At 39.9% G+C, this 24,373-nt stretch overlaps 3 protein-coding genes across 3 annotated transcripts in view; 2 read left to right on the forward strand and 1 right to left on the reverse strand.

The window, feature by feature from the left end:
• Window positions 1-605: 605 nt before the first annotated feature.
• On the forward strand, window positions 606-1,595 carry LOC112928741 (olfactory receptor 52K1-like). Its single transcript, XM_026010620.2, has one exon. It carries the CDS (start codon window positions 606-608, stop codon window positions 1,593-1,595), a length of 990 nt encoding a protein of 329 aa, XP_025866405.2.
• Window positions 1,596-9,384: 7,789 nt separating this feature from the next.
• On the forward strand, window positions 9,385-10,416 carry LOC112928757 (olfactory receptor 52Z1P-like). Its single transcript, XM_026010630.2, has one exon. It carries the CDS (start codon window positions 9,385-9,387, stop codon window positions 10,414-10,416), a length of 1,032 nt encoding a protein of 343 aa, XP_025866415.2.
• Window positions 10,417-13,460: 3,044 nt separating this feature from the next.
• Window positions 13,461-24,373, reverse strand: part of RRM1 (ribonucleotide reductase catalytic subunit M1) — a 35,410-nt gene continuing 24,497 nt past the window's right edge. Inside the window, exons 13-19 of the mRNA XM_026010593.2 lie at window positions 23,862-24,011; window positions 23,438-23,659; window positions 21,423-21,499; window positions 18,505-18,640; window positions 17,558-17,653; window positions 16,295-16,483; window positions 13,461-14,712 (exon numbers count right to left, since the gene is read on the reverse strand). Coding sequence (XP_025866378.1) covers window positions 14,524-14,712; window positions 16,295-16,483; window positions 17,558-17,653; window positions 18,505-18,640; window positions 21,423-21,499; window positions 23,438-23,659; window positions 23,862-24,011 — 1,059 coding nt within the window. The 3' untranslated portion in view covers window positions 13,461-14,523. The remainder of the gene's footprint in view (window positions 14,713-16,294; window positions 16,484-17,557; window positions 17,654-18,504; window positions 18,641-21,422; window positions 21,500-23,437; window positions 23,660-23,861; window positions 24,012-24,373) is intronic.

A 24,373-nucleotide genomic window follows, 5' to 3' on the forward strand; every position in this document is an offset into this window, starting at 1 on the left:
AGCAGGCTCCCTGCGGGGAGCCCGATGTGGGACTCGATCCCAGGACCCCGGGATCACAACTTGAGCCAAAGGCAGAAGCTCAACCACTGAGCCACCTAGGTGCCCCAGGGATGATAATTTTAATAATTAAATTCCTAAGGAAAACACTTAGTCCCTTATATACATGGGCAAAATAAAATAATGAACTAAAATATCACAAATGAGAACTTGCAAATTAAAATGAGAGAGTATTTTTCAATCATGAAATTACTAAAAATATTCTTAAGTCATAGTAATTTCATCCTAGTATCAGTGACTCTGCAACAAGTCTCATGGAACTTTCTCAGAAATCTATTCGGCATGTTCAAAAGTGTTCAGATCATTTGACCCAATAATCTTATATCCAAAATTCTACCCTGAGGACTATATTTGAAATGTAAAGATTTATTGAAAGCTGTGTATCTCATTAAATCATGACCCTTAAATTCTCCTTTTTTCTTCAGGAATATAGATTCATGAAGACCAAAGCCTGGTGAAGGCAGGGCAGGCCCCGGTGGGGTCAAGGTACAGAAACCAGGCCTCCTGTAACACTTGTCTTCCCAGAGTCATCCAGCTCCCCGGGGAAGATGTCAGCATGGAGCAATGGCAGCTCCAATGTGTCCTATAGCAACTTCCTGCTGGTGGGCTTCCCGGGGCTGCAGGAGTCCCGCGCCCTCCTGGTGCTGCCCTTCCTCAGCCTCTATCTGGTGATCGTCTCTGCCAATGCGCTGGTCATCCACACAGTGGTGGCCCAGCGGAGCCTGCATCAGCCCATGTACCTGCTCATTGCCCTGCTCCTCGCTGTGAACATCTGTGTTGCCACCACCGTGCTTCCCACCATGATCTTCAGCTTCTCCACCTACTTCAACCGCATCTCCCTGCCTCGCTGTCTGTTCCAGATGTTCTGCATCTACTTCCTCATTGTCTTTGACTGCAACATCCTCCTGGTCATGGCCCTAGACCGCTACGTTGCCATCTGCTACCCTCTCCGCTATCCCAAGCTAGTGACAGCCCAGCTGCTGGCTGGCCTGCTGGGCGCCGCAGCTGCCAGGAGCACTTGCATCGTTGCTCCCGTGGTGGGGCTGGCCTCCCAGGTTCGCTTCTGCCGTTCACACATAATCCACCACTTTGCCTGTGAGCACATGGCCCTCATGAAGCTCTCCTGTGGGGACGTCTCCCTGAACAAGACTGTGGGGCTCACTGTCCGCATCTTCAACAGAGTCCTGGACATGCTGCTACTTGGAGCTTCCTACTCCCGCATCATCCATGCCGCCTTCCGGATTTCATCAGGTAGAGCACGTTCCAAGGCCCTGAACACCTGTGGCTCCCACCTGCTGGTTATCTTCACCGTCTACTCTTCCACCATGTCCTCATCCATCGTCTACCGTGTGGCTCGCGCCACCTCACAGGACGTGCACAACCTGCTCAGTGCCTACTACCTGCTGCTCCCGTGTCTGGTGAACCCCTTCATCTATGGAGCCAGGACCAAGGAAATCCGGCAACACCTGGCAACTCTGTTCCAAAGGGCACAGCTACCAGCGCCCCCTGAGAAGCCCCAGTCTCTGCTTCCCACCTGACTCTCTGGGACTTGTAAGTCCTACAATCACTCTCACCATCAAGTGGGTAGATGTGCCAGTGAGTCATCCCTGCTGTATATTGGCTTTGACTCTCTACATTTATCTTTGCAAGTCTTTTATCTGTTTTCTGAAAATAGCTACTAATCCAGAGCTATACAGTAACCAACTGCAAAGTAAGCTTCTGTCTCTACCTTCTAAATATTCTCCCCTTCTTTCTGCATGTGATTTTCATTCATTCATACATTCATTCATCAAACATATATTTTACCTACATCATGCTAATCTCATGGTTGCAAAGAAAGAAAGAAAAAAAATCAGTCTCTTCCCTGAAGAAAGCTCCAGTCTATAAAGTTTCCAAGGTATAAAGACATGGAATTTTCAGCAATAGGTTTATATGCAAACTCTGTGGGAATATAGAAGAAGGACAATTACTAAGAACACTTCACAGAGAAGGTGAATTTGAGTTGTGTTTGAAAGATAAGATAAGGTATTTGCTGGAGAGGAAGGAGATAGAAAAGGCGTTCCAAGCCAAAGCAGCAGCATGAACAAAGGCACAAAGGCATAGGTAGACGCAGCTGAGTGGGCACTCCCTGCCAGTCCCAGTTTCCCTGGCACTGGGGCAGATGGGGGCCAGGTGGGCAAGCAGAGGCCAGGTGATGAAGGGCCTCATCTATCATGATAAGGAGTTTGTGGTTTATTCTAGGCACAAAGTGGCTGGGTCCTATTTGCCTTTTTTTTAAGATTTTATTTATTTATTCATGATAGACAGAGAGGGTGGGGGGCGGCACAGACTCAGGCAGAGGGAGAAGCAGCAGGCTCCATGCAGGGAGCCCGACGTGGGGTGGGACTCAATCCTGGTTCCCCAGGATCACGCCCTGGGCTGAAGGCCGTGCTATACCTCTGAGCCACCCAGGGATCCTCCCTATTTGCATTTTAGAATGATGGCTCTTCAGCCCTAGTAGAGCATTGTGGGAAGAAATCATATGTCTAGAAAGAAAGACACTAAAAGACTTCAGAGCTAGTATACCTTTATGGGTGATGATCTAGAATCTGATCATGTATTTGTGGACTGGACTGGATGGACAATATGTCACTAGTGTTGAAGGAAGCAAATGATTAAACAAAGATGGTATACAAACCATTGACATGAATGCATTGTACTGTAGTCCAGGAGAATGGCAAGAATTGGGAAGAAAAGGTAGACTGAGACAATGTCCTCTATCATGAGATAGAGGGAAAAGGATCTCGAAGCCGTTAGATAAAAGGATGAGGAAGGAAGAGGATATAAAGCTGGAAATTCAACCCACACTATATTTGCAAAGCCATCAGGGGAGGACACTTTTTGTAATTTGTTTAAGAGTATGCTATGTACTAGACATAGCTTTGCTCAAAAGACACCAAAGGAAACTAAAAGTAAGCCACAGATTTGGGGAAGATACTTGCAATTAATTTAACCAAGAAGGAACCAGTATGTGCAATATATAAAGAACAACTACAAATCAAAAAAGAAAAAGATAACTTAACAGTAAAATAGGCAAAAGACTAAACAGTCACTTAAAAAAATAATTAAAGAAAAAAGGATTTGACCTTTAGCCTCTCACATATAGATATTCAGATTGTGCACTGTACAACTTCACATATCTATTGTGTAAACATAACAGATTTGTATATGTATTACAAAATTTCCCAGCAAATGACAATGAAATTCTCATACATTAGTAATGAAGTTGTAGATTGGTGATCCATTTTGGAAGACAACTTGTCATTATCTAGTGAAGTTGAAGATATGTACACTCCTTGACCCCATCGATCTCCTCAGACATGTAGGCATTACAATACATAAAAAATATATATAGGGATCCCTGGGTGGCGCAGCGGTTTAGCGCCTGCCTTTGGCCCAGGGCGCGATCCTGGAGAACCGGGATCAAATCCCACGTCGGGCTCCCGGTGCATGGAGCCTGCTTCTCCCTCTGCCTATGTCTCTGCCTCTCTCTCTCTCTCTCTCTCTCTGTGTGTGTGTGTGTGTGTGTGTGTGTGTGTGTGTGACTATCATAAATAAATAAAAATTTAAAATAAAATAAGTTTATTTAAAAAAAATATATATATATATATATAAGAATATTCTTAATGGCATTGTTCCTAATTGTGAAAAACTAGAAACAAAATAATGTCCTTCAGCAATAAAATGTGTAAATGGATTACAGTACATTCACACACTAGAATACTATCAACAATAAAATACAGTCACAAGTACAACATCCATTCATGATGAAAATCCCCTGCAAAGTCGGCCTAGAGGTAATATACTTCAATATAATAAAGGCCATATATGAAAAACCCACAGCTAATATCATACTCAATGCTGAAAAACTGAAAGCTTTTCACCTAAGATCAGAAAAAAGACAAAGATGTCCACTCTTAGCACTTTTATTCAACACAGTACTGGCAGTCCCAGCCATAGTAATTAGACAACATAAATAAAAGATGTCCAAATTGTTAAGGAAGAAGTAAATCTCTCACTATTTGCAGATGAATTATACTCTTTTATAGAAAACCCTAAAGACTCCACCAAAAAACTACTAAAACTGATAAATGAATTCAGTAAAGTTGCAGGGTACAAAATCAATGTACAGAAATATGCATTTCTATATACTAATAATGAAGCAGCAGAAAGTGAAATTAAGAAAACAATCCCGTTTACAATTGCACCTCAACCAATAAAGTATCTAGGAATAAATTTAACCATAGAAATGAAACACCTGTATTCTGAAAACTATAAAATAATGATGAAAGAAATTTAAGATTGTACAAAGAAATGAAAAGACAATCCATGCTCATGGGTTAGAAAAATAAATATTGTTCAAATGCCTAAACTACCCAAAACAATCTACACATTTAATGCAATCCCTATCAAGATACCAAGAGCGTTTTTTACAGAGCTAGAACAAACAATCCTAAATTTTGTTATGGAGCCATAAAAGACCTCAAATAGCCAAAGTAATCTTGAAAAAGAAAAAACTAGAGGTATGACAATTCCAGACCTCAAGTTATATTATAAAGCAGTAGTTTAATTAAAATAGTATGATACTGGTGTAAAAATAGATGCATAGATAAATAGAATAGAATAGAATAGAATAGAATAGAATAGAATAGAAACCCCATAAATAAATCTACAATTATATAATCAATTAACCTTTGACAAAGGAGGAGTGCATATCCAGTGGGGGCAAAAAAAGTCTTCCACTAATGGTGTTGGGAAAACTGGACAATAGAATGCAAAAGAATGAAACTGCACCCCTTTTTATACATACACAAAAATAAACTCAAATGGAAAAAGACCTATATGAAAGACCTGAAACTACAAAAATTCTTGAAGAGAGCCCAGGCAGCAATTTCTGTAACATCAGCAAGGAAAATAAAAGCAAAATTAAACTTGGAGCTACATCAAAATAAAAAGCTTTTTGCACAGCAAAGGAAATTATCAATAAAACCAAAAAACAACCTACTGAATGGGAGAAGATACTTGTAAGTGACAAATCTGGTAAAGGGTTAGTGTCCAAAATATATAAAGAAGTGAAACAATTCAACACCCAAAAAACCCCAAATAATCCAGTTAAAAAATGGGCAAAAGGCATGAACAGATATTTCTCCAAAGAAGTCATACAGATGGCCAAAAAAGACACGTGAAAAGATGCTCAACATCACTCACCAGAGGGGAAATTCAAATTAAAACTACAATGAGATATCACCTCACACCTGCCAGAATGGCTAAAATCAGAAACACAAGAAACAAATGTTGGTGGGGATGTGGAGGAAAAGGAATGCTGATGGGAATGCAAACTGGTGCAGCCACTGTGGAAAATAGTGTGGAAGTTCCTCAAAAAGTTAAAAATAGAACGACCTTAAGATTCAGTAATCACAATACTTGATATTTACCCCAAAAATACAAAAACACTAATACAAAGGGATACATGCAACCCTCTATTTATAGCAGCATTATTTGCAATAGCTGAACTACAGAAGCAGCCTAAGTGTCCATCAATTGATGAATGGATAAAGAAGAGGTGGTATATATATATACAATGGAATACTATTCAGTCATAAGAAATGAAATTTTGCCATGTGCAACAACATAGATGGAGATAGAGAATATAAGGCTAAGTGAAGTAAGTCAGTAAGAGAAAGACAAATACCATATGATTTCACTCATACATGGAATTTAAGAAACAAATGAGCAAATGGAAAAGAGAGAGAGGCAAACCAAGAACCAGACTCTTAACTATAGAGAACAAACTGATGGTTACCAGAGGGGAGGTGGGTGAGCGGATGGGTGAAATAGGTAATGGGGATGGATTAAAGACTCCATTTATCATGATTTAATTATCAATTATTTATTTATTTAAAAATTAAATTTAAAAACAATAAAATATACTAGCATGCACAGGCGCCTGGGTGGCTCAATTGGCTAAGCATCTGCCTTCGGTTCAGGTCGTGATCCTGGAGTCCTGGGATTGAGCCCCACATTGGGCTTTTGCTCAGTGGGCAGTCTGCTTCTCCCTCTCCCTCTGCAGCTCCCCCTGTTTGTGCTCTCTCTCAAATAAATAAGTAATGTATTTTTTAAAAAATAGAATAGCATGCAACATGAATGAATTTTTCAATCATAATATTTTTTCCTGTTTTTCTAAATCTCTTTAGGATACAATGGATTGTAGAAAGCCAAAAACATATACAATGTCTTGGGGGGTTCATTTATGAATACTGAATAGTATTCCATTTATTTCTACAATTTACATAGAAATAAAACATAAGAGTACAGTAACACAAACACTGGGAGAGGGGAAATAGAAAAAGCCCGTTGCTAGGATCTCATACTCTTTGTTGAAGGGGAACAATACAACTTAAAAATAGACTTTGGTAAGTTAAAGACGTGGACCATTAATTAATGCTAAAGAGGCCTCTAAAATGACACAATCGAATCATAAAATATTCAATCCAAAGAAAAGAGGAGCTTTGCAGTTCTGCTATTTCCAAATTCCAGAGGACAAAGTGGCGATGCCTCCCTTGGAGAAGCCAGTCCCCTGCCTGTGTGGGTCTCAGCTATTCACAGAAGAGTCCACACTGAAGTCACCTCTTGCCCCAATTCCTGAGCCACCCACACTAGGCAAGAAAATACCTCAGCAATCTCCTTGTGGGGGACGCACACACAGCACCTAAATCAGGTCCCTGGCTCTCCCACTGTCACTCAAGTGCCCTTTCCTATCTTCAGGTGACCCCAAGTGCCTAGGTAATCCCCAGATTGCAAGAGCCCCTTCCCCTCAATTGAGACTGAGGTCATCCCTGGGACCCCCTGGGACGGAGCCTGACCTGAACCCGGACTTGTTCTAAGCCTCTAAAGGGCTCAACTGTAAAATGAGGGAAATCCCTCAGCAGATGTGACTGCTCTCTGAGAAATACCAAGAGCTGTAGAAATGAAGATGTTAGTACACTGTCCCCTCCACCCAGCCTCACTCCCTGGGGTCCTCCCTGAGTTCTGGGTTTCTCATTGTCTCCTCTTTGGACACGACGGCCCCCTGGGAACCTCCTCAGGCTCCTCCCCTGGAGCCACGGGTCTACTTATCCATCCCTCCCCCTCAGCCTCACAGAGCAGCACCTTGGAGCCTTTTCAGAGGGGAAGCCAAAGCCACAGCAGGCTGTGCCCTGACAGGAGACCACCACAGGCTTCTACGGTGAGGTTGAGGGTGAGAGGACAGGAGATTGATGGGGATCTGGAGGCAGGAAAACCTGAGGCTGGACTTGAACTCCACCTGTTACTATCAACCTAGGTTCATATCCCAACCCTGGCATTTAATACCTATGAAACTTTAAGAAATTTAATTACCTTCTCTAAACCTCAGTGTCCTCGTCTATAGATGGGGTTAATAAATAAATATGCATCCCTTTGGGTTGCTGAGTATTAAAGAAATACTACATGGAAAAACCCTTGGAATTATGTCTGGCATGTAGTAAGTACTCAATAAATGCTAACTCTTAATATCACTGCTGAAGCTAAGAATTGCTGAACCTGTCCAATTTTGCCTCCCATGAGGGGTGTGAGGGGGCAAGCTGTGGTGTGGATGGAAGATCCTAGAAGACCCAAATTTGAGGTCGGACTCTTCTTGTTAGGGGAGAGTAAGCAAATCCCTTGCGATCTCTGAGCCATGATGGGTTTCATTTTTCATTCATTCATTCACTCAAGTTCCAAGGGCTGCTCTAAATTGCAAATGACAATGTTTATTAACATCACTCAGGTGATCCCAGGGTTCTGGGATCAATCCACTCATGGGGCTCCCTGCTCAGTAGGGAGTCTGCTCCTCCCTCTCTCTTTGTCCTCCCACTCATGCTCTGTCTGTCTCAAATAAATATATAAAACTTTATAAAAAAAATAAAGGTGCAGAGAAATATGGAAAGCTCAAGGGTTATATGAAATTAAGGTAGAACTTATTTTCTCTAGAGAGAGACGAACTTTTTCATATACTGAGGGGCAAGGGGGAGAAGTAGATGTCCTGAGGACCAAAAAAAAAAAAAAAAAAGAGAGAGAGAGAGAGAGAGAGAGACATCTTGGACTGGGAACTGAAGAAAGACAGAGGAACACAATCGCCAGTTTGTGAGGACAGGGCGGTGCTCTGTGTATGATTTTGACTTTTCCAGTGGAGGAGGTGCACCTCTTTGAGCAGAGAGCACACGGCTGCAGCATCTTCATCAAAGCCTCCTACCCATCCCTCTCCTCTGCTACTCACAATGTTAAGTGTTGTAGGGGGACTTGGTTGGGTTGGTCTTTGGCCTCTACTCAGCCTGTAAATCCTTTACCTTGAAGCCTCCAAGAGCAACCAAGCCTCTTTTCTGGCTTCCAGAACTCTTTTTGCTCCTGGCTCTCACATTACTTCTCTCCCCTTTTTTTCTCAGTCTGCTTCACCGCCATCTCCTCCTTAGGATTCTGTTTAATGCCCTCTAATTCTAATCCTCACAGATTCATTTCCAGCCTTAATCCTTGATCTGACCTCTCCATCTTATTTCTGGTTATCGACTGGGCATCTCTTCATCCACGAGTCCCCAACACATCCAAATGCAATTAATTAATTGTACCTCCTAGCACCCCAACCCTGCTCCTCCTTTCTCAGGTTTTAGGAGCACCAATGCAGTCATCATAGCTAACAACAAAAACCCTTGAAACTACTGTTGATTCCTCTGTCTCTCCCCACTTCAAACTGGTTCTGAAGTCTGATTGAGATGACTCTCAAAACATCTCTTCAATCTCTCTCAAGAATTCATCAGGCAGTTAACTGATCTGCTCATGACTTAGTTTTTTCATACCTTCTGCCTCCTGGAGGAGGCTATTATTCTACATTTCCTTTTTTGACTGCTGTAGTGTCAAGAAGCTCCTTGAGGAACTTACCTGAGTAATCCTAAAATGCAAAACAGGAGAGCAAATTACCATTCACGTGACAGAGACAGGCTGACCCTGTCCAAGTTAAAAGGATCATCAGCAGAGGTGCCTGGGTGGCTCAGTTGGTTAAGCATCTGACTCTTGATTTCAGATCAGGTCATGATCTCAAGGTCATGAGATCAAGCTCCAACATGGAGCCTACTTAAGATTCTCTCTACCTCTCCATCTGCCCCTCCCCACCACCACATGCACTCTCTCTCTTAAAAAAAAAAGAAAAGAAAAGAAAGAAATAGGCTTACTTCCATTGACATTTTGTTCTAACAGCCTCTGATTCCCACTCCTGGGGCCAACTCAGGGCCAAAGTTAATGGGTGAAGATGGAAATACCAGCACCTTCAACATCTCCTACACCAACTTCTTCCTGGTGGGCTTCCCTGGATTCCGAGAGTGGCGACCTCTCCTGGTCCTGCCTCTTACCTTCCTATATGTGACCATCATCTCAGCCAATGCCCTGGTCATCCACACAGTGGTGGCCCAGCGGAGCCTGCATCAGCCCATGTACATGCTCATCGCCCTGCTCCTGGCTGTCAACATTTGTGCTGCCACTGCCGTAATGCCCAAAATGCTGGAGGGCTTTGTGCATTATGCTAACCCCATATCGCTGCACAGCTGCCTAGCCCAGATGTTCTTTATCTACTTCACTCTTCTTCTGGACTACAATCTCCTGCTGGCCATGGCCCTAGACCGCTATGTCGCCATCTGTCACCCACTCCGCTACACTGACCTAATGACCTCTCACCTGCTTGGTGTGCTGGCCATTCTTGCCCTGACACGGAGCCTGGGAGTGGCAGTGCCTTTGGTGGTGCTAACATCACAAGCTCGATTCTGCCGGACAATGGTGATTCCACACTTCACCTGTGAGTACATTGCACTGCTGAGCATAGCTTGTGGAGATTTGACTTTCAACAATAGGTTGGGACTGGCCATGCGGTTGGTCACTGTGACCTTTGATCTCACCCTGCTAGGGACCTCCTACACCCGCATCATTTATGCTGCCTTTCGGATCTCTTCTGGGGGAGCCCGAACTAAGGCCTTGCACACATGTGGCTCCCACTTACTAGTCATCCTCACTATCTACTTCTCTGGTCTCTCCACTTCCATTGTTTTCCGGGTAGCCAAGACTGTGTCTCAGGATGTCCAGAACCTGCTCAGTGCCATCTACTTGCTGCTCCCAGGCACCTTGAATCCTGTCATTTATGGGGTGAGGACCAGGGAGATCCGGCAACATGTGGAAAAGATGCTCTTTAGCAAGATATCAGCCCAGGAAGTTGGGGAGAAGCCAGAGAGAATGCAAAATATGAGGGGAAATTGCCAGGGTGAGAGGACTTTATCAACTTGAGAAGTTGGAGCTATGACCTCTGAGAATAAGAAGCAGGCATTACTGAGGGACAGGCTGAAATGATGAGATTATGGGCTCAACAGCAGGTGTATTGTTGGCCAATTATTGCTTTTTAAATTTTTAGAGTGCTAGTTTAATTTCCATTCCAATAATAAATTTTTTTAAGATTTTATTTATTTGAGAGAGAGAGAGAAAGAGAGCATGAGCACAAGCAAGGGCAGAGGGAGAGAGAGAAGCAGATCTCCCAGCTGAGCAGGGAGTCCAACATGGGGCTTGATCTGAGGGCCCTGAAATCATGACCGGAGCTGAAGGCAGATGCTTAACCAACTGAGCAACCCAGGTGCCCCTATCTTTCTTAACTTTTGAAAGACTTTTTTACATTTTTATTTTAAAGAAGTGGGGAAGAGAAAGCACAGGGGGATGGGTAGAGGGAGAGGGAGAGAATCGCAAGCAGATTATACACTGAGCCCAATGTGAGGCTCAATTATATGACCCTGAGATCATGACCTGAGCTGAAATCAAGAGTCAGAAGCTTAACCAACTGAGCCACCCAGGCGCCTCATTACCTATTTATCTTTCTGCTTAGTTTCTTTGTCCCCTTCCCCCTAAGAAAGCCCCATTAATATCTGGATGTACAGAACGCCACTGGAAGTCAAAGCAAATCATACAGACCATGAACCACTCTGAACATTCAGTCTGGAACAAACAAGCCAGGCCCTTCCCTGGGGCCCGGTCTCTCCCAAATACAGCCCAAGCCCAGTCTAACCAAATATACAGGTCAGCCTTGCAGTTTATAGTCTAACCTAAGCACATGGGTTGGCTTCCAGAACCAAATTAGTCCCAAACACGGGTGAGGCCCCAGCCCTGATATCCCCAATCTGACACAGGCATACAGGTCAGGCCAACCCCAAGTATCCAACTAGCCTACAGAAACAGGTCAGATCCTGGCTAGGGCCAATCTGACACTCAGACCAGGTCTTCTGGGACCCAGTCTGATCCAAAGACCAAACTAGATCAATACGGTACCAAACCCATAGGTTAGGCCACTCTTCTTATGGTAGCCAGTGTGAGCTATCTAAAAGTTACTTCCTATTTAAAAGACTTCCACAACTCTGTCAATAGAATAGAATATCCTTCTGGAACTTCCCAAAAAAGGGCTATGAGGCCTGCATACTAAGCAGAACCATGTGTAAACCAGCAGCCCTAGTTTTCTCTTCTTCCGTTTACTGATCATAGGAAGGTCCCCGTGAAGCCATTTACTGATCATAGGAAGCTCCCCATGAAGCCACAGGTGCAGGCTGGGAGAGGTTTAGTGGGAGTGAGGACCATGGGCATTTGGGGCCACTTCAATAACTTACTTGTACTTCCAGGGCTTCTTGTATATACCACTTCAGTGTGTGTATCATTTGATGATGGAATACTGCTGTGCATGCCTAACTTTATGGCTTGGTGAGTCAAATAGCACCCAGTTCATGATGGGCAGCTCAGGTTGCTTAGTGGCCCATGGTTAAGCATTCAGTCTCTATGAAGGCTGAGCAGCAAGCCAAAAGATATTTCTCAAAAAAGTGTGTAGTTATCAACAGAGGATGGCAGGGCTTTGCTCAAAATCCTAAGAGCCCGGGGCACCTAGGTGGCTCCATGGTTGAGCATCTGCCTTTAGCTCAAGTCATGATCCCGGAGTCCTGGGATAGAGTCGCACATCACGCTCACCACAGGGAGCCTGCTTCTCCCTCTGCCTGTGTCTCTGCCTGTCTCTGTGTCTCTCATGAATCAATAAATAAAATCTTTAAAAAAAAAAAAAAAATCCTAAGAGGCTGCAGAGCCTCCAAATAGCATCCCCCATCGCAACTGCCACTTCAGCCCCCTAGACATGCTAGATCGTATAGCCCAAGTGGCAGAGCAGCTTGCATGGCAGCCTAGGCCTGTTCCAGTCTTCTCAGTTTCTGGTCCCACTCAAAACTAATAGCTTTAAGGGTCATTTGGTTAGGCCAGAGTAGCACACCCAAATGAGGAACATGTTGCCATGCTGCCTCCAAAATCCAAAGAGGCCCACTAGGCATTGTGCCTATCTTTTGGTTTTAAGAGGAGCCAATAAAACTCCAATAAAAAAAAATAAAAAAAATAAAAGAATAAACTTCCAAAATAAAAAAAAGGGGAATCAGAAAAACAATGTATTAAAATCAGAATATCTATAGATATTCTGATAGGAACTGTTCAAGGGAAACAAACAGGAATTTTAGAGCTGAAAATGACGAGATAAAAAATTCACTAAAGGGGCTCAAAAGATGTGAGCATGAAGAAGAATCAATGACCATGATTATAGGACACTTGGAATTACTGAATCTAAGGAACAGAAAAAGAATCAAGAAAAGTGAATGAAGGGATCCCTGGGTGGTGCAGTGGTTTGGCACCTGCCTTTGGCCCAGGGTGCGATCCTAGAGACCCGGGATCGAATCCCACGTCGGGCTCCCGGTGCATGGAGCCTGCTTCTCCCTCTGCCTGTGTCTCTGCCTCTCTCTCTCTCTCTCTCTGTGTGACTATCATAAATAAATAAATTTTTAAAATTAAAAAAAAGAAAAAAGAAAAAGAAAAGTGAATGAACTCTAAGAGACTGTGGGAAACAAGCAGTGGAACAAAAGGTACATTACGGAAGTTCCAGAACGAAAAGAAAGAGAAAGGGGTAAAAAGATTATCTGAAGAAATAATGGCTAAAAACGTCCCAAATTTAATGAAAGGTGTGAAGCTACTGATCCAAGTAGTCCAACGATCAAGGTGGATAAACTCAGGGATCCACACCAAGATACATAAAAATCAAACTGTCAAAAGCCATTAGTTGGCTATTATAAAAAAATACAAAAAACTAGCAAGTGTTGGCAAAGATGTGGAGTAACTGGAACTCCCATGCACAACTGGTAGGAATGCAAAATGGTGCAGCTCCAATAGAAAAGTCTGGCAGTTCCTCAAAAAGTTAAACATAGAATTATATAGTCCCACAATTCCACTTCTAGGTACAAGCCCCTCAAAATTGAAAACAGTAATCCAAATAGGTACTTATGCATCAATGTTCATAGCAGCATTATTCACAATCGCCAAAAGGTGGAAATAACCCCAATGTCCATTAACAAACGAATGGGTACAAATGTGATACATACATACAGTGGAATATTACTCAGCCTTTAAGAGGAATTAAATTCTGCTATATGCTACATGAACCATGAAAACATGCTATGTGAAGAAAGCCAGACACAAAAGGTCACATATTATAGTATCCCATTTATATGAGATACCTAGAATAAGTAACTTCAAAGACAGAAAGTAAAACAGAGGTTACCAGGGATTAAGAGAAGAAGATGAGGAATTACTGCTTTAGTTTCTGTCTGGGATGATAAAAAATTTCTGGAAATAAGTAGTAGTGGTATAGTTGTATATTATATATGTACTCGGTGGCACTAAATTGTATGCTTTTTAAAGTGGGTAAAACAGTAACATTTATGTTAAGTATATTTTACCACAATAAAAAGAGGAAATAGGCATATGTTAAGATCAGAATTCAACAGAGAATCTAAGTAATTTTTTTTTTAATTTCTTCCCTGAACTCTCAAAGAACAGAAATTTTTTTTTTCCAAATTTGACCTTTGTATGAAAATAAATGACAAATTTGGTCTCACACAATTACTTAGAAATGTTTATTTCAGAATGACCTATAGGACTTTATCCAGAGAAAGGTCCTATCAGCACTTCTCACAGGTTAGGACTCCGTTTTGCGTCTATGGACTCACCAGTCAAAGCAGCAAAACCATGTCTCCTTATGAAAACTGAGGTCACCAGAAAAGGGGTGCCAGGTGGGCAATGAAACCCTACTCAATCATTCCTTATTTGCAAGGTGACTTGTTTTGCACTCCTAAGACTTCTACTTTGATTCCCAAAATACCAATTTTTAAAATCAATACTTTCACACTATATAGAAACAGTACTTTAAATTGACTGATCCTTTTGCTGCAATGAGATCCAGCAAAGCCTTAGCACTTCAAACAAACCTACAATGCCTATCTATGCTCAAGAAGTAGTTTGTCTGTGAAGAAGTGCTGGTCTCTTCTAAGCCTTTCCTCAGGACCCACACATCAGACACTCCTCTCTATTCTCCAAAGAGCACACCATGGCTGCTGTGTTCCTTTCCTTCTCTTCTTCTTCTTTTGTTGCCTTCTCCTTATCTTTCAGCTTCTCCTTATTTAGAGTGAACTGGATTGGATTTGCTGCTGGTCGTGTCCTTAAGTAATACATCCCAGTCTTTAAACCCTACAAAGGAAGCAAAAACAACTATCAGAAATTGTAAGAACAAAAAAGAAAAAGAAAAAAAAAAAAAAAAGAAATTGTAAGAACACTAGACATTCAAGACCAATGTTTAAAATACATTTCCATAAACCACGTCAGAATGTTTTCTAAACTTGAAATTCCAACTCCTCTAGGAAGCCTTCTCAAAAATGCTTAAAGGAAGAGTCAAACAGTATTCCAAAGGCAAGGAAAACAAAGGCAAAAATGAACTACTGAGACTTCATCAAGATAAAAAGCTTTTGCACAGCAAAGAAAACAGTCAACAAAACCAAAAGACAAAAAAAAAAACAAAAAAACAAAACCAAAAGACAACTAATAGAATGAAAGAAGATATTTGTAAATGTCTTCTCAGATAAAAGGCTATATTATATACCACTTCACACTGGTCAAAATGGCTAAAATTAACAAATCAGGAAACAACAGATTTTAGCAAGGACGAGGAGAAAGAGGAGCCTTCTTATACTTTTGGTGGGAATGCCAGCTTGTGCAGTCACTCTGGAAATAGTATGGAAGTTCCTCAAAAAGTTGAAAAGAGCTACCCTACAACCCAGCAATTGCACTACTAGGTATTTACCCTAAAGATACAAATGGAGTGATCTGAAGGGGCACCTGCACAGCAATGTTTATAGCAGCAATGTCCACAATAGCCAAATTATGGAAAAAGCCCATATGTCCATCAACAGATGAATGGATACACACACACACACACACACACACACACACACACACACACACACTGGAATACTACTCAGCCATCAAAAAAATATGAAATCCTGCCATTTGCAACAACATGGATGGAACTAGAGTGCATTATGCTAAGTGAAATAAATTAATCAGAGAATGACAATTATCATATGATCTGACTCATATACATGGAATTAAGAAACAGCACGGAGGATCACAGAAGAAAGGAGGGAAAAAAATAACAAGATGAAATCAGAAAGGGAAACAAACCATAAGAGACTCTTCATCACAGGAAACAAACTGAGGTTTGCCAGAAAGGAGGTACGTGAGAGGATAGGGTTACTAGATGATGGAGGGCATATGATATAATGAGTGCTGGGTATTATATAAGAGTGATGAATCACTGATTTTATCTCTGAAATTAATAGTACACTATATGTTAATTAATTGAATTTAAACTTTTTTAAAAGTCCACTCTTCCTTAAAAAAGAAAAAAAAAGAGACAGTATATTACATTTCTTTTATCCCTAAAAAAGCTTACCTCTTTGGAAATGTCAAATATTTTTGTTCTCTAGGTTTTGTTTTTGTTTTATGTGTATGACTTCCAAGTTTGCCTACGACAACATGTCTGCTTTTTAATGATTTAGGGAGCTAGACTGCGTCTCTGTAAAGAACAGATGATGACTATTTCAAGTATAAAGATCATCATATCTTCTATTTGGTATCCTCAGTCTTAGTACACAGTATGTATTCAAGTGGAAGAACTGCTAGGTGGCAATATTAAGTAGCTAGAATATAAAACTGCTCCAATTCCAAAATATCCCAAGCAGGCAACAAGTCCCCGTTGATTTCCTCTACCAACCTGCTTCCAGCCATAGAAGTGCATACTGGTGAGTTTGCCATAGTTAGGCTCAGCAATGTGGATGTTCAAAGATTGGCTTTGATCAATGAAAGCGCCTCTTTCAGCTGCCATCTTAAGAACGATTTTCTGGGAAATTTCCCACACAGTCTTATAAAGTTGCTTCAGGTCATCAGGGATTTCTGGAATGCTCTGAAGAAGGAAAACCAAATGTTTATCGCAGCCTGGCTGAAGAAATCAGTATAATTAACATAATTAATGACACAAGGGTCTGGCCTTAGTTCTTCCTGCCAGATCTGACCATACCATTCAGTATCATATAATATGATCCTTATCAAGTTTCCCAAGACTGCTCACCTCTCTGCCTTGGAATGACCAACAAAACCTCATTTAACCAACAAAATATCTGGCTGGCAGTAATGGTTTAAGATCCATTTCTATTTGGATTATAGTCAAAACATTCATTGTTTTAGAGGTACTTAATAAAAGATGGAGCTAAGCAGCAACAAATGATCCTTGAGTTTTACAGAAAACACAAGTAATCAGGGCTGTAACTCACAAGTAGAAAATCAATGGAAGCAATGAAACAAACCTGTTTTGGAGTCAATAGAAATAATGTTTTCTTAGGTCTAGGGTTAATATGCCATCAAAACATACAAACTAGCTAATGCTACAATTTCTGTCAGCAAATATAGAAATGTTAGAGAAATCCTTCTCTGTTTTGCCAAGGAAACAAATGTTTAGACAGAGGGCTCCATCTACAAATAAATACTTCTTGATTCTCTGCTGCAAATATTCTATTGTTAAACAATATCTGTGGCTCTGTTTTTCAGACTTTGAGTCTTCAGTCTCCACTTTTACTTTTTAATTAAGTTTAACTTTCTAATTTCACACTTTATATCAGTGGTCCCCCAAACTTTGATGCATTTTGGAATGACCTAGGGCATCTTTAAAAAATAGTAATGCCTGGCTCCCATTTCCAGACATTCTAATTTAATTGTTTGGGAGTACAACCTAAGCTTCAAAATTTTTAAAGCTCCTACTGATTCTAAAGTACAGAGAAGTTGGAAACTACGCTTTATATTATTGCACAAACAAGACAGTAAAAGCCTAGCTATGTGAAGATGTATATAATCCTAGCACAACAATACAAAGGTGAACATAGCCTAAATGACCACAGTGAATAACCTTTCTCTCTACCGCATGGGATAAGTGAGAAGGTACCAATGTAGCTTCTAAAGAACACACATGATTTTCATTCTGTACCTGGATAGAACCATTGCATGCGATAATCTGATTTTTCATCTCTTCATTCCACAAGCCCCGCTCAGTAAGATCCTTTAGTAAGTGAGGATTCACAATCTGAATAAAAAAACAAGATGTCAAGAAATAAATAAGAATGACAGGGCCTAAATAGGATCACAGGCTTGGAGCTTAAAGTAAATAAGATCACTGAAGAAGTATTTAACATTAGATTAGTCGGTAAATTCTCTATCTTGTAAGACTGAGAGGCCCATCCTACCAATCAAAAGTTATATTCCTTTAAAATCTTGATCTGTAATTCAAGAAACAGAATATTTGCAAAAGTAAAAAGAACTAGCATTGCCTAAAATAGGTAAATCTATGGGGATTAATTCCCCCCCTCCCAGGTAAGGATACAATAAATACTTAAGAAAAATTAGTTAACATATCCACTCCAAACTTAAAGAAATTTATTTCAGATCTGGAAATTCACAAATAAAAATCTTTTAAATTAGTAGTTCTTAACCCTAGTTGCACATTAGAATTATCTGGGAACATTAAAAAACACTGGTCCTGTCCACCAGAAATTCTAATTTGTAAACAAGGCTGAAAACAATTGTCGTGGTTCCATATACTTTTTGCTTCTATACACATCTTGAGTTATTATCAACTTAAACATCTGAAGTTACAGTGCATATAATTATGATTACATAATGGTTAAATATCATGTGAACTCTAATATCAAGAAGTTACTTTTCTACCCAACCTTCAATCATTTATTCTTTTCACAGATATTTATTGAATGTCTATTATCAAATAACACAGAATAATATTGGAGATGAAGATGACTCACTTTATCAAAGCTTTGCACCCATACTAAGCAAAAGAGACATACCAAACATGAGTTGGCATTTACTCCTAACACCACGCTTTTGCAAGATCTCCTGTAGGTCCAGTCATAATCTTCTCACCTGAAATTCTCCTGATAAGACTCTTCGAGTATAGATGTTGCTGGTATAAGGTTCAATGGACTCATTATTTCCCAGAATCTGAGCAGTTGAAGCAGTAGGCATTGGGGCAATAAGTAAACTGTTTCTTACACCATACCTAAAGAAAAGGAGATTATTAGGTGTTGATACTAAAGCTATAATCTGCCAGGAAGGTAGCTACTTAAGTCACTGTGGTAAATGCAGATGCTGTGAGTGACATAATATGTGCATTAGACTCACATGATTTGAATTTAACCGCTATAGGGACGCAACTTCACAGTATGGATGATATAGCTCACCCCTCTCCTAAACTCCTAAACAAAATTAGCACAATTTTACTGCTGGCGATTCTTATCACACTATGACTTATTAGCACTTGATACACTAGCTTCCCCAAGGAAATAACCAAATGGCTGTTGAAGAGTCCTAAATCAGGGTACATTCATTCAATCCTCATTGTTTTCTAAGTGCTCATCTGATCACTGTGCTAAGCCCTTTCAGGAAACATAATGATGTGAAAGTGGTCAGAATTGGACATGTCACCAAAATTCTCCAAAGGGAAAAATTATGCTCAAAGTATATTCCTGACTTCTATTATTTCTTCAATCATAAGTTCCTAGAGAGGAAGGTTAACATCTTTTGACTCTACTCACTGACAAAGAACGTGCTTAGGGAAGAATATACTATCTGAACACTGAGAAATCTTCAAACTGCCCTTAGCTCATCCTTCAAAGCTCAGCCTAAGAGATGACCACTCTAGGAACATCTTCCTGACCAGATAGACAATATTAAAAATAAGTACTAGTTATAAATATTTCTCCTGCAAACATTTTCTATGACCTGTACCTTTATATATATATATACTTTACCTATACTACATGTCTTACCTTACTTAGTCTTAAGTTTCTCAAACATAGAGTTTATCTTTCTTATATTCTATACCTCTGGATTTATACAGTACTTAGCTTAAAGCTTCATATCCTAATGGAATCTATACAACTGAGATCTTAATCTCACTTTCTCACTTTCTAGTTTTGAGGCATCAAGCAAACGATCAACTGACTTCATGTCTTTCTTCCTCAGTAAAATGGACAGTGATTTCCTGTCCAAAGAAAGGAAAACGTTTTGAAAAGTCATCTATACAGGACATACCAAACTATGGAATTCTCTGTAACCATTAAAAGCATGAGGTAGATCTGCATGTACTAGGAAGAAAAGATGGCCAAAATAAATCACTAAAAGTCTTAGAATATATCAAGTTTGATCACATTTTTAAAACAGAACTGTGCATCTCTAAATGTACTGAAAAGGTCTAGAAAATGTTTATTTCTGGGAAAAGGAATAAGTTGGCTTATGTTTTGTAGAAAAAGTAGTTGGCACAAGAGGATTAAAAAGAACTTTCACCTTCTGTTTTATTTCCATATTTGAACTTTGTTATTCATGTATTAATTGTGAAATGCTAAAAAGTTATGTATAGAAAAATATCTATACAGTATTCGGAGGAAAAATAAAATACAGGTCTTTTGGTAAAAGTTGAATTTGTATGTAAATATACACACATTCAGAAGAAATTCTGAAAAATGAAAGACAAAGATATAAACAGGTTTTTAGGAGGAGGTCGTACTGGGCTAATTTTCATTTTTCTCCCTTTCACACATACATTTTCCTAGTTTAAAACATTTTTTTCCTAGTAATAAAACAATTTTAAGGCAAATAAACAAATTGAAGGCAAAAAGCAACTGCTTCCTCCTATACACATCACTTTGCATATGCATTACCCCAGAGAGGATAGGCTCATGAAGAAAGTAAAAATTTGTTTTATTATTCACTAAGCAAAACATTTTCCCACCCTTAAATCTTTTATGTTTAATTAATTAATTTGAAAAGCCTTAAAAACCTCAAGATTTACATTTTTCTACCACACAATTTAATACATTACCCTCCAAAAGCTCTTCCAAAATCCCTAACTTACTCCTAGGACAATCAATTCAGCAAAAGTCATTTAGGAGCCCAGTAGAGTTAAGCAACAAATAAAAGTGAAAAACATATAAAAAGCAAGCACACTTGGAAATATGAAAGTTTAATGAGAAAAAGAATTGCTTCATCCAGGTAGTTAAACCCCTAAAACATGACCAGCTAACAACAGTACCTACCATTTATGAGGGTAGGCGGATGAGGTAACTAGGAGGGCACTTGATGATGAGCACTGGTGTTACACTGTATGTTGGCAAATTGAATTTAAATAAAATATTTTTTAAAAAATGTTTTCATTTTTTGTACCAAGCAATTTGTAGGTTACTGTTCATACATTTATCTTACAAAGTATTTATACAGAAATAGTCCTGTAAGATGTGGTCTATGTATACAATGGAATATTACTCAGTCATTAGAAACAACAAATACCCACCATTTGCTTCGACATGGATGGAATTGGAGGGTATTATGCTGAGTGAAATAAGTCAATCAGAGAAGGACAAACATTATATGGTCTCATTCATTTGGGGAATATAAAAAATTGTGAAAGGGAATAAAGGGGAAAGGAGAAAAAATGAGTGGGAAATATCAGAAAGGGAGACAGACCATGAGAGACTCCTAACTCTGGGAAACGAACTAGGGGTGATGGAAGGGGAGGTGGGTGGGGAGTGGGGGTGACTGGGTGACGGGCACTGAGGGGGGCACTTGACGGGATGAGCACTGGGTGTTATTCTATATGTTGGCAAATTGAACACCAATAAAAAATAAATTTATTAAAAAAAATAGTTCTGTAGATAGATCATTTTAGCCCCATTTGAAAGAGAAAAAATGAGTTTCAGAAGTTTAAATAACATGCCCAATTTCTGAAAGCCAGAATGAGAACCAACTCTCCTTACTTCAAAGCTACCTTACATCTCTTTGCTTACTTTGCAATCTTTTCCTTGAGAAGTTTCCAGTCCCACAGTTCTGTGGGAGTAACATTCCACATATCATACTGAAGGATCTAGAGAATAAACAATGCAAATTTATGATAAATCACTCTAAACAATTTGAAACCATGACAAAAACCAAATGACTAACTGCCATGCCCCACAACCCAACAAATGTCTTCTAGCAGAATTGTGTGAGGAATATAAGGTCCAAAGATTTCCCTGGACAAACTTTCATGCAGTCATACTGATCAAAAGCAGGCTAAGAAAACTGGTAAAGACTTAGCTTTTCCCCGAATCCCTGCTGTGAGCCCTCAGAAGATCCATATTATATCTTCAAATCAGGAAATCCCAACATTCATGTAAGTATGTTGTTGAGATGCATTCTCTTTTTGTACAGTAAAAATTCCATCTTTCTTAGTTGCCTTGATTGATTAAATAGTTATTAAATACCTGTTTTCAAACTACTAGTTATCAGATTTCCTAAATATCAGCAGGAACACCAGGACTAAAAATAACATAATATTTTATTTTACACTGAAGAGACTCATACTACCAATAATGAAGGCAGTGTGGGAAGCAGATTCTAAGACAGTTTCCAAGTTTTGACTCCCTGGTGCCAGGACATGTACAATGTCCTCCTGAGTGTGGACAAGAACTGGGAATGTGGTGGATGTCACTCACATAATTATGGCAAAGGTGAAAAGTTTATGCAAGTGTAATTAACGTTACTTATCAATTAATTTTGATTAAAGAAAAGAAAGATTATCCTGGGTAGACCTGACATTATCAGATGAAAACCCTCAGAAGAGCAATTGGGCTGGGGCCTTCCTGAAATGAGAGATTCTCCCTCCTATTAGCTTTGAAGAAGCACAATGTCATGGGTTCTACAAGTACAAATGAATTCTGTCAACAACCAGATGAGCTTCAAAAAGGACTCTGATCTCAAGAGGGGACCACAGTCCTATCAACAGCTTTAGTATAACCTTGTGAGACCCTAAGAAAACAACCCAACTAAGGCAAGCTTGCATCCTTGACTCAAGGGAATAGAGATAATGTATGTTGTTTTAATCTAATTAAATTTAGCAAAAGAAAACTAATATAGTTAGTATTCTTCTTAAGTCACTTTTACCAATGACTAGTTCTAAATAAAACATTAAAATAAAGGAGTGTCTGGCTGGCTCAGTGGGTGGAGCATGCAACTCTTGATCTCAGAGTTGTAAGTTCAAGCTCCATGTTAGGTGTAGAGATTACTTAAAAATATAATCTTGGGGCAACTGGGTGGCTCAGTCAGTTAAACATCTGCCTTTGGCTCAGGTCATGATCCTGGGGTCCTGGAATTGAGCCCCATATGGGGCTCTCTGCTCAGAAGGGAGTTTGCTTCTCCCTCTCTCTCTGGCTCTTCCCTCAGTTTGTTCTCTCTTTCTCTCTCAAATAAATAAATAAATCTAAAAATAAATAATACAATAAAATAAAATCTTAAAAAAAAACATTAAAATAGAGTATCCTTTTTACTCTAGAGAGCAAAAGTACCATATTAGTTTCTTATGGCTGGTATAACAAATCACCATAAATTTGGCGGCTTAAAATAACTAAAATTTATTCTCTCATAGTTCTGGAAGCCAGAAGCCCAAAATGAACATGTTGGCAGGGCCACACTCCCTCCACAGGCTCTAGAGGAGATTCTGTTCTTTGGCTCTTTCAGTTCTAGTAGCTACTGGCATTCTTGGATTCTAGATGCATCACTCCCACCTCTGCCTCCATGGTCATGTTGCCTCCTCCTCTTCTGTCTCTTACAAGGACTACTGTCACTGGATTTATGGCCCACCGGGGTAATCCAGGATAATCTCATTTCAAAATCCTTAATTACATCTGGAAAGACCCTTTTTAAATCCAAAAAAGTAACATTCATAGGTTCCAGAGACTAGGATGTGAATATATATTTTTGAAGGCTACCATTCAGCCAACTATAGGAACTCACAGGCAAAAAGAAATTTCATCCATATACTTACTCCTCTGCTGACTGGAGAACCTTCATAGGTTTCATATGGCCCGTGCTCCTTGGCCAGGTCACAGCTGGCCTCCAAGGCTCCATAATAAATGGTTTCAAAGATCTGCTTATTCAGTAGCTGGGCTTCTGGACTCTCAAAAGGATACCTCATCAGAATAAAAGCATCTGCCAGACCTTGTACCCCAATTCCAATGGGGCGATGGCGTTTATTTGATAAGCATGCCTTTGTGCCAGGAGATTTAAAGAAGGAGACATTACTGAATAGGAAAAGCAACAATCTGTACCAAGTAATAACATGCTCTCTTTTTATCTGTTTTCTCACATCATTCCAATGATAGCCATTTAAATGATGACTGGCAGACCATTATAAAATCCCTCCAACTTAATTTCAAGAATTACCAAGAAGCAAAGACCTCTATTCATACCTCTGGGACAGGGTAATAGTTAATATCAATAATTTTATTCAAGTTTCGGACAATGACTTTGGTGACTTCAGCCAGCTTCTTAAAATCATATGTGTGTTCTGATGTAACGTACATATTCAGGGCCAGGGAAGCCAAGTTACAGACTGCAACCTGGAATGCAATGAAAATGAGTCAAGAATCACACAATTTTTATTTCTTCCCCCTGTGTCAATGACATCATGTAAGCCTCTAACACTATAAAATTTTTATCTTTATCTTCTCCCTCTTCATAATTCATTTCTAAATCCCAGTACCTATTCACATGTGAGTTGTAACATGGACCAGTGAAAAAGATAAGACAGAGAATCTGTGTTCCATAGTCCAGACATACCTCCCATTGTGCTATAATTTCTTACGTGTATCTGTCTCAGTCAGTAGATGTGTGCTGTCCAATACAGTAGCCACTAGTCATATATAGTTATTTAAACAAAGTTAAAAATTCAGTTTCTCAGTTGCACTAGTCGTATTTCATG

The sequence above is a fragment of the Vulpes vulpes genome, chromosome 11 (assembly GCF_048418805.1).
Source record: "Vulpes vulpes isolate BD-2025 chromosome 11, VulVul3, whole genome shotgun sequence".
Classification (NCBI taxonomy): domain Eukaryota; kingdom Metazoa; phylum Chordata; class Mammalia; order Carnivora; family Canidae; genus Vulpes; species Vulpes vulpes.